Genomic DNA, 11840 nt, shown 5'->3' with positions numbered 1-11840 from the left:
TCCCAAATTTATGTCTAGGAACCAAAATAGACTCCCTACCATCTCCCTACATATTTCATCACTCATCTAGCTATTTTGGAGGCTCCAAGACCCAAGTTGCTCACCTAGTTGCAACTTAGCAACTTTTGGCAATGTGAGCAATTTTGTGTCAACACTTGGCATCTAATTCCCAACTTCTATATTAGACATTTTAAATGCCTAAACACACTATTAGGACTCTTAATGCCCTATTATTCACTAGTGGTTTTGCTAAAACCAAAACCACTACAAGTCAAAATTTATCTAGGAGAGCTAGGGTTTCAATGGCCTACCCTGGGAGCTCTTACACCACATTCTAGGAGCAGAGCCCATTTATATAGCTCATTATCAAATGACTACTCAGGAATTAAGTGATTTTTCACTTCAGTTAGAGGACCTTTTGACTAAGGGTTGCATTAGACTTAAGTGTTTCCCCATGGGGAGTGTGTGTGCTCTTCAACATTAAGAAGGATGGATCATTGCACTAGTGCATTGATTACAGATAGTTAATCAGGTAGCGGTCAAGAACAACTATTCTTTATCGAATCGATGACTTATTTGACCAGATTAAGGGATTCAAGGTGTTCGCTAAGATCAATTTCAAGTCAAGGTACCATCAATTGTGCATTCATGATGTAGATATTCAAAAGACAGCATTCTGCACTCGGTATGGTCATTATGAGTTTACAGTAGTCCCCTTTGGTATGACAAATGCTCCACCAGTTTTCATGAGCCTAATAAATGGAGTATTATGTTCTTACCTTGACTGCTTTGTACTACTGTTCTTGGATGATATTTTTATATATTTTTATATATTCTAGGTTGTCAACAAAGTCTTCCCCTGATTCAATGATCAGACAAGACACACAAACATTAGTCGTAGTATTCAACAAATTTCTCACCATATGCTATGATTACAGCTTCTTAATATGTTGAAACAAATCACATCAAAACAATTCCTTAGTTGACTCATCCTATTGCACAGATTAAACTACTATGGATGATACACGAGAAGCTTCTAGTGGCTGGCCATATTAGCCTTTACCCTCTTTAAGTTTTTCCATCATCAAAATTTAAAAATCTGAAACTGTAAGCAAGTTGAAACTTGGGGTCAATCAAACTAAATAAATTACTCCAGTAGAATAAAATTCATTATATGCGCACATTAAAATTACACCTGGCATGGTGCTAAAAAATAGAATAAAAACTGCAACATGCATTAGGGTCTTGAAAATGAGTTGAAAGGAACTCAATTTGATTGGACCAATGCCTTCAAAGCTGTTAGTTACACTGTTCCACAGTAATCCTGTACATTATACATGACGAGCTCCAGATCACTATCCATAAAATGGTTGACCTCTTTGTTATACAGTTCCGCAACTCATCCTTCACATGATACATGACAAGCTCCTAATTGCTATTAGTAAAAATCTTGGTCTTTCAAACAAACTGATCTTGTTTGCCACTGACTGCACCTTAAGGCAGGATTACATTTGTCACCTTAGAGTCAATTAAATTAAATAAACTGCTTTCAATGACAATACAGGAGCTTTGTGATTTCGAAATACACTCTGAAGATAGAATCTTGTAAGACCCTAAAATTGAACACCTGGAGGGATGATTTACTTGAAACAAACCTGCCACGTTTTGAACTCACAATCATTCCAGTTGAACGTCTTGCTGTAAACTCTCAGCCATAGATGTAGAGTGAAATAGACAAGATAATGGCCAATGCAATTCCATTACGCCAATCAATAATCCGAAGACTGCACCCGACTCAAATCCAGGAGCTTTGTGTTCAGAACAGGCACAACTTGTTCCTCTCGAATGCTGAGCAGAATGAGAGACTGTAAAATGATCGAAGGTTGGTCTCCCCTAACATAACATTGACTATTGCCGACCACAGGCTCTATTATAAAGTTCAATAGTATCCCCATGATTTGGATCCACAGAAAGTGCGGCCTGGCAATCACGTACAGCAGCTTCAGTGTCCCCTATAGACTCATGGAATGCTCCTCGCAAGTGCAGCAACTGCAAATCAGTTTTAAATGCTATCGCCTTTGAAAGCTCTGAGATTGCTTCATTTTCTCTCCGATCATCCATCAGCACTGCACCCACATTAGAAAAGATGTAAGCAAAAACATAGATAAAGGCTAATAAGAAAAAACAGACGTGTAGATTACACAACATATACAGAAAGTATCTAAAGTTAATAACCTCTACAACCACCCATCGTCTGGTCAATATTTTTTTCATAAGTAAGATAGCCCTTTACTCCTGTTAATCTTTATTAACTTCTGATCCCTTGCCATGAAGGGAAGGGTCTGAGAAAAGGAGATGTAATCCTCTTATATTTGTAATCATGGCTGCACAGATACAGTATACTAGCTACATTAAATGGAAGCATTCCCAGCCCCCAGAATGGTGTTCATCCCCCAAAGGCATTGCCACGACTTCAAGGTGATATTGAACAATAACATAGAAATCAAATATTATTATATATTACATTTGTTTTCTTCTGCTGACATACTTGAATAAATGAACCATTGAACATGTTCCTATTGCTTTTAAGTTTTGATACATTGTTTGAATCATTAAATTATAAATGTCTAGACTCTTAGTTTTAAATTTTGTCCACGAGTAGATAAGCTTAAAAAGTTTGAATGAAACACCCTCTAGTACAAATATATTATATATATTTAAAATATTCAGAAATACACGGTTGGACAGATAAAACACATCCCACAGTCTCCTGTCATTCTCATCCAAGAAACATCACGGAACATATACGGATAATAGTTAAACTGTAAGGTTTTATTCCAATTATGTTTTCTATCAGCATTCAATTTGTTTGTTCATATAAATCCATGTTTATTGATAGTGGATACACCAAATGCCAATTGCAGAATCATACTCTCAGTATACAGCTGTTTGGGGTGATCTCACTAAAGATTAAGAACAATTAAACTAGTTCTGGTGGAAAGATCGTGAGCCTGTAAGCCAATGTTTGAAAATTAGACCAAGGAAATCTCACATTTAAGCAGTGCAACATGGGGACACATCCCCTGCCCATTTTCCTGACATTTCAGGGACGGGGATTTTCCCACATCAAACCAACAACACCACCAGGATGCTGCTGAGATGTCAGAAATAGCAGGGCGTTCTCTGGGACTTTCAGGAGTCCCCCTTAGTGTCCTAGGGACACCTAGGAGTAGCTCATAGCCCCCACTTAGAAATTGAGTCCTTAAGCCAACAACAACAACAAAAAAGGTCAAAGCTTTGTGAATGGCATTCCTAATGAAGGTTTGAGAATTTGGAGGCCTTGTTTGTTTATCGTGACAGGAAGCGTGCTAGGTGTGCTTACCCTTAACCTCCCGCTGGAGACTCTGCCCCCCCACTGCTGCAAGGACCGCTGCCCCTTGACACTCCCTTCAGGCCTCTGCCCCCAGAGCTCAGCAAGGGGCGCTGCTCCTTAACCCAGAACCACCTACCATTATTATCGTTTAAGCATTTCCATGTTTTTTATGTTTATTAACTGAAACCTTTAAACTTTGCTTGGTGTGCCAAAATTTCATTTGCAATTCTTATACTTATTCTTGGTTTGCACTTTGATCCCAGAGTTCCAAAACTCTGCTAACCATTGCATTGTTAATGTTCAAAATGCAATCATTTCATATTTTTATATTTATTAGAGTAAGCTTTACACATCATTTTCATATGTTTAATGTTCATTACAGTAAACTTACATAATGTAGCAAAGATTCATTTACAGTTCTTTTAAAATTATTTCTTGCACATCTTTTAATCTTAGATACCAATGCACTTACTTGGATATGGGAAGTGGAATGCGGATGCTTCCCCAAGCAGAGGTGGGGGTGGAAGCGCTTGAGAGCTGATGCTTAACAATGGAAATTGTTCAATGGTCTTTATAAATTAATGTTTCTGTTCATCTGTCTTTTTGTTCAGCAGTCTTATGAGTCACACATGTTTCTGTTGACAGTATTTGTTATTCAAGACCTGTATTGACCACCATCCTATTACATTTGTATTTCTAATTTTAGTACCCACGCTCGGTCAATTCTGGATCAGAGCTTCCAGGGAGATTAGCAGGGTGAGCATTAAGACCCCAATGGCAGAGATAGCACCTTCAATAGCAGCAACAGGTCAAGATCCAAAGCACATAGCATAAGCAGATCCAGACGCAGGACCAACATACCTTTCAACTCACCAGAGTTGGCCTAACTCTGCCATCCATCGAGAATAGGAAAGCTATCCAGCCTATAGCTAGTCAATGATTAAACCACTTTATTGCAAAAAGGGAGGGTTTGTGTAGAGAGAGCTATTCAACCAATTTGAAATTCCTGGAAAACTTTGGGTGTTTCTTTTGTTTCGGATGGATGGAAAGATATGAGCAACCGTCCATTGATTAATGTGATTACAATGTCACCCAAAGGGGCAATGTTTTTTAAGGCAAATAATTGTGAAGGGGAAGCGGAATATTCACAATTCATTTCCAAAATACTCATTGAGGCCATAGAGATGGTGGGTAGTGAGAACGTAATTCATCTGATCACAGATATGAAAAAAATGCAGGCAAGTGCTTTGGTTGAGGGCCGGCATGACCAAATTTTTTGAACACCATGCATCGTACACTCCCTAAACTTGGTCATGCAACAAATTGGCACCCAAATAGATTGGGTGAAGCAAATAGACCAAGAGGGAGAGGAAATACAAATGTTTGTGACTAACCATCACATGTCACAATCTATATTCAGATCATTCTCCAATTTGGAATTGCTGAAGGTAAGTTATAATTAGTAAATTTCATTTATTTATTTAATTTGAATATATTTTATGTCATGTTCAATTATCAAATTGTATATAACTTTGTTTGATATTTATTGGCATATTATTATAATTTACTTAGGAGTCTGAAACCCGATTTGCATCTCATACTATTGTCCTCTTGCAATAAAAGACCAATGTGACACGGGAGCTATCACATGGTGGTACCTCTATTGTTCAACTGTTTAAGCATCTACAACCTCTAGCAATCAAAATCCTCTCACAACTAAGTTTTATTTGTTTTTTGTTTACCACATACATCCTACACTTCTTAACATTATTTTTTATTTTTATGTTTTACCTTATTAATTAATTTTGTAATTGTGAACATTTCTCTAGGTTGCAAGTTCTTCTGCTGATGCACAAAATTGGAGTACGTACACATTTATCCACTCGGTGAAGCATAATCAGTTGGGCTCTAAAAAAGATGAAGAATTGGTTTGCATTCATATCAACTTGTGCCTTTTGTCATGCAAGGAGGTTAACAACAAGGAATGAACAGCCAAGCTTTGGGATGTAGAGCCTAAGTGTGCAAACTTGGATACAACAATTCAAGATCTTACTACAATCACGGATGATGATGCTGATAACATCATGACACATGGTGTATCTAGCGGAAGTGGAACCGATTTCGGTTCAAATGATCTTGAACTTGCAGCAGTTGGAAGAGTTGGAGATGAGGATTTTTTGTGAATCCATATGATTCGGATTCGGATTGATAAACATTGAATGATCAACTATATTTTGATTTTGTAATTGTGATGATTTGTTGATTTGTACTAGAATTGTAAACATAGATGTATATGATATTTCTTTCATTACTTTGCATATGCATAGCATAACTGTATATATATACATACACATCCATGTCCGCATCCCCAAAAAAAAATCATGCATCCACTTGATTCATCCGCTTCCAGATCCACATCCAAATTGGTAACCAAGTATATTACCAATTTGCTCAGAAAAAATCATGGATCTGGATCAGGTTTGTTCCCAATCAAAGTTCCCTGTGGATCCCGCCAGGTACCCCAAAACAGACCCAGAGCTCTGCAAGCCACATATTCCACATTGATAGATCCATCAAAGAAAATTAAAATATACCATATCCTTATAGTAATAACTTTTGGCCAAGTAGAAGCTACTACTTGCAACCTAAGTTACCAGTTTGCTCAGAAAACCCCTGGCTCAGGGTCAGCTTCATTCCCAAGCAGAGTCCCCTGTGTATCTAACCAGGGACCTCCAGAATGGACCCAGATTCTTCCAGGTTTACACTGCAGAAAATCCAGGAAAACCTGGAAACATTTAGTAGTCCACACAACAAACCAGAAAGAGCCCATCAACCACTTTTTTACTTTTTTGACCTACTAAGTCAATTGCTCAACCTAAAAAAAAAAACCCTAACCCTAAAATTGACCTCTAGATGACTTAAAACACACAAAAATACAAAAACTTTATTCTTGCTTGTCATTCCACAAAATAGAGCTGAAGATTGATAATTCAACCACTTTTTACTTTTTTGACCTACTAAATCGATTGCTCAACCTAAAAAAAAAAACTCTAACCCTAAAATTGACCTCTAGATGACTTAAAACACACAAAAATACAAAACCTTCAGTCTTGCTTGTCATTCCACAAATAGAGCTGAAGATTGATAAATGAGGGTTCCAAAGCAATGGAGCACTAGTACTACCCCTATGCAAGAGTTTAATTCCTGCCAAGGAGATAATGGGGGAAGATTCCAGAATTAAAGGTAAGTTTTTTTCACATTCTAACAAAAACAAATTCAGTTATTTTCTATGCTCCACGGAGTTTCCAGGACGGGGACGTGTTTCCGGTATAAGGACGTGTTTCCGGTATGGGGACGGGTCAAAGCCAATATTTAGAGGACAGGGCCTCAGGGGATGGCAATAAAAACATAGAGGATTTTTTTATATAGAGAGACAAAATTCAAGTATGCATATCATAACATTGATAAACCATTCACCATACACATTTTAGAAAATCAATACACGGAAAATTATCAAATGACAAATACTAAGTACTTCCATTATAACAATATCACATACATATATGGCAAAAATCAAAATGCCTAAAGGCTCCAAGTATCATGCATGAAATGAGAATGGAATAAAGAAAAGTCTAACTAAAACAATTAGTAATAACTATTAAATGCAATCTTTCCTCATTGTTGTTGCTGCTCTATGTTTTTTTCTTCCTCTTAGCAAGTACTTCAAATTTTAAAATCAGTAGAAGAGTTAGTGTTTTGGTGTTCTAATGGACCAAATATGGCTTGTATATTTTTATCATGTCTTTAAGACAACTAGGGGCCCAAACAAACGATAAAAATTAAAACAAAAAAATTGGGGGGTGTTTTGCCTTTACCCAACTAGCTCAAAAAAAGGGGACGGCCAGCAGTTTTGGGGACAGCTGGAGGGGGCGGACAGCAGTTTTGGGGCCGCTAGGGGACAACAAAACCATCCCAGGTATTGCTGGTCGTCCCCAAATTTCCTGCCCAAAAACATTTGTCGTTTTGGGGATGTTTCCGAATTTGGCAAAAAGGAAACGGCTTTGGAGATGGCAAAAATCCATCCCCGAGACCAGTACGACCCCAAAATCATAGAAGACGCGTCCCCATAGAAAACTGATTATTTTATTTTATTGTTTTGCTTTTCATTTTTTCGATGTTTAAAAAGTTCATTAAGGGAAAAAAATTCATTTGTTTGGAATATATACTTTCCAAACTTGTAAACATGAAGATTACAGAAGCCAGCCATTTCTAGCTCCATGAACCAACTCCATTTCAAAACAAACTCAAATTCACTGATGTGGAAGTAAGTTGACTTGAAAAAGTGTTGAAGGATATGTTTGGGTTTGCAACGGGTGTGGTGTAAAATATTCAAGCTCGTAGAATCACATGAAAGCCATGGTATTCTTCTAATGGGCACAAGAGCTTGCCCAAGCAAAAAGGATGTAGTTGGCCAACGTCTAAATGTTGGAATAAATTGAAGAGAATGAGCAAACAAAAGAAGTTACTACCCATAGAATAGGACATCCTTTGGGAAGGAGAGGATCTTAAGCAATGATGTCCTCTTCTCCCATCCATTAGTTAATTCTTGGTAAAGAGCCACCCATTTTTATCACACATCAAAAAAGTCATTTTAAAATGAATTCCAAAAGAGTGCCAATCAACAAATTTCAAGATTCATCTATGCAAATGGTTCAGCTTTGAATGTTGTTGCTTACCATATAAGAAAGAAATGATGAGGAAAATTAATGATACTCCAAAAGGTTTCAAAGACCAAAATTTGAAAAGATGGGTATCACTTTATTCGCGAAGCAAGTGAAACTTGTTGAAGATTCAGGTGAAGATTACTAAGGATTCATAGGTTATAACTTAGGGTTGCCCACCACTTCTAAAGATGAAAAGATGTTGAAAATTGGCCCTTTATCAATGTGATTGTTTGTAGCATCCCCTAAAGGGACAATGTTTTCGAAAGTTGTGGATTATAAAGGGCAAAAAAATGATTCACAACATATTGCTAAAATACTTATAGAGGCCATTCGGAAATGAATCCTGGTAACGTTCTTCAAGCTATAATGGGCAACACACAAAAAAAACTTGTTAGTTATGAATTTGTTGATTGAGACATGCCATTCACACACCTTTTGGACAATTTGTGCAATCAACTTGCACAAACTTACGCAACAAAAGAAAATTAATTGGATCAAACATTTGTGTGTCAAGTACGAAGAGATCCAAATGCACAAATCACCACATGTAACAAGGCATACTCAAATCATTCTCAAATTTAGATCTATTCCAAATAATGAAATGATAAAATTCCATGTTCCACACTTTCAAAAAATATGTATGTATATATGAATTCTTCTCTACTTTTATCCCTTATTCTTTTGTTTTTTAATAGAATTTTAAAACCCAATATATCTCCTCCTAAACCAGCTTTGGTTCATATGGAAGCAAGTACAACATTAAGAAGGCAACATTATTAAGCACAAACCTAAATGAACCAAGCCCATCTGGAATATGATCCATTCTACTAACATAGATAAGCCATGTCTTAGGAAATGGACATGATGGCATTTACTTGATCAAAAAATGACAATAATTGTAAATAAGCAATAGGTCAAGATCCTAAAGAAACCTCCTTCAAACGTGTGCAAAAAATGCTGATTGAGTGATGGAACACAATGACCATCTCGCTATACTTTTATACCTTGGCATTGACTCCAAAATGTTATAGCATAGAAACCCTCTCTTTGTCAAGGAGGGTTGCACCATATAGAGATGTGGAAGTTATTGAAGGTATAAGAGATAGCATTTGCTAGATTCTTCCATGATCCTGATTTGGTGGATGTAGTCATATAAGAATTTGTCAAATTTACACTCCAATAGACAAAATATTTTCAGTCTTTGCAACAACTATAAGAAAAATGCTCATAATTGATTGTACTCCATGGTCAAACACTCCCAACATCTACAACCTCTTGCGATCAAAAGGTTTATCAAAAACAAGGTTTTTATTTATATGGACTTATTAATTTGAATTGTTTTTCATTTTTGCATTTTTTTTTCAAAATCACAATCTTGTCTATAGTTTGATGACTCTCAACTCTCTCATTTTGCCTAAATAGGTTGTTACATCCCAATTTTTGACCTAAATTAAAATATAGCCATTGAGGTTCACATGAAGTCAATCGGCAGTTTAATTTGTTATAATCTTGCGAAATGGCGAGATGGTTGGCCGTTATAATTTCAAATGAAGATAACAAGCTAGTTGATCATTTATAATGAATTCATGGAATTGAGAAGATGGTTAACCGTTATGATTAATTATGATTAAATAATTTATTATGATAATATAATTTAACTGGGGAGAATTTCCTTGCAGGAAACACGTTGAAGGGGTGGAAGCATTGTCAGAAAAGAATTAGGCACAGAAGCATCACCATCACTGGGCAGATGGGTTGAGAACTAGCGACTTGAAACAGAAAACATTTGTGGAACTCGCATGAGTTATTTAAATAAATAAATTGAGAAACATAAAATAATTGAGTTAAAATATAAAACGTACCTCTAAGGATTTAATATGATCTTTCACTTTATTATTATAATAGATATATCTATATACGTACAGATATAAAAATGAAATGGCACCATTATATTATAATAATTTAATAAAGTGATGTCACCCTATTAATATATTTACATGTACATATATAAATATAAGATTATAATAATATATTTGAATTATAATAACATTCGAATTATAATATTTGAATTATAATCTTCCAATTCTATTCTTTTCTTTTTTATATTCTTGCTTTTAATCAATTAACATTTGGCATGTTAAATTGATTTAGTATTTGGTATTCGAATGGCAAGTAATCTTTCTTTTAACCGATGGGAGCCAAGAAGTCATAGCTCGTTCCTTTTATGTGAACCCAGAAAGAAGTTGGATTCATTCATTCCACACTCGGCCATGATTCTTACTATCCTTGCCATTTTATTATATTTTAAGGAATCGAAATGAGAGTAGAGGATATTCATTTGTTTTAGAACCCGACTTCCTCTTATTAGTCTCGGCAATAACCTTTAACCGGCAGGAGCCAAGAAATTACGAGTTGTTACTAGAAGCTATGAGAGGAGTCAGGGAAAGATAATCTACATACCGGCTACGATTTTAGTTACCCTCTCTGCCACGTTCAGCACCCATCTGCACTTCCATTTGCAAGCAGCATTTCTGCCATTGCTACTTAGCCATTGAGGAATAGGTACTCCGCATTTGATTACGTCGACAGCATCCAAAGGAGGACAGATTTTTCCAACTCGAATTGCAAGTTTTCAGACATAATAAGAATATATTTCAGGCCATGGATTTTCCTTCCAAAGTTTTAACATGCAATTCTATAGCAGCCGGCTAGGAATAGTAATTCCTTCTTTTTCTGAGTATATGTACGACTGCAATCGGCTAAACATTGTTAGGACTGAAAGAAATACAATATAAGCATTCGTAATTCATAGTTTCTTCTTTTACTAAGAAGTACATCCAACTGCAGTCGGCTACATATTGCTAGGACTGCAATATATGTTTTCATATTCATAACTTCTTATCTGATTAGAATATCCGACTGTAGCCGGTTATGCATTGTTAGACAGATTAATTTACAATACCTTGTTGGTTGTCCCTTGCATTACATAGAGTTCATTAAAGATCTTCATAGAATATCTTTGTGATTAAACCTCATTTATGAAATCGAATGGTAGTTGAAGAAACTTAAATGATTAAACCTAGATGCGAGAGATAGATTTATGGAATGTTTTTCATTCATATGAATATCAAATATGAGCATAGCTTCTAATCTTGAGTTATTGCCACAGTTAAGCAATTGGAAGGAAAGGAATGATATAGTGGTATCTGAAACCCTAAATGATACAGTGGTATTCAAAGCCCTAATTGATTCAGTGGTATCAGGAGCCCTAATTGTTTCAATAGTATCGATGCCATAATTGATACAGTGGTATGTGATGCCCTAATTTTATATAGTGGTGTTTAATGGTAATCAACACTTGATTTTGATATAACGATATTGAATGGTAGTCGTTATATGATTTTGTTATAGTGGTATTTGTGATCTACTCTGGGTGATTGCAAAAGCCTTCTTACAATGATTTATCGGTTCAAATTTCACGTATGTGGATTTTAATTTCTATGGTAAACTCCTTGATGCTGATTTAAATTCTTAGTTAAGAAATTTTGTTTAACTGATTTTAATCGTCAATCTCTTTCATATGAACGAAACTGATTTAACTGTCTTCCTATGAAAATGAAGTAATAACTATATTTCTTTGAGTATGTTAGTTGTTAATTAAGATCCGGGAAAAACAGGATGTTACATAGTTTGTGAATTTGTTTCCGTGTCCATATGGATACATACTCCTCCATCCGCTTTGC

General features: G+C 35.9%; 1 protein-coding gene across 1 annotated transcript in view; it reads right to left on the bottom strand.

Annotated features, from left to right (window-relative positions):
• Positions 1-1237: 1237 nt before the first annotated feature.
• ETO1 (tetratricopeptide repeat (TPR)-containing protein) overlaps positions 1238-11840 on the bottom strand; it is a 28718-nt gene continuing 18115 nt past the window's right edge. The window contains exon 6 of the mRNA XM_089793100.1: positions 1238-2126. Within this exon, the coding sequence (XP_089649226.1) occupies positions 1909-2126 (218 nt within the window). The 3' untranslated portion in view covers positions 1238-1908. The remainder of the gene's footprint in view (positions 2127-11840) is intronic.

The sequence above is a fragment of the Cupressus sempervirens genome, chromosome 7 (genome assembly GCF_028749045.1).
Source record: "Cupressus sempervirens isolate cs-2001-9-10 chromosome 7, ASM2874904v1, whole genome shotgun sequence".
NCBI lineage: Eukaryota > Viridiplantae > Streptophyta > Pinopsida > Cupressales > Cupressaceae > Cupressus > Cupressus sempervirens.
This window is presented reverse-complemented; position numbering and strand designations above follow the sequence as displayed.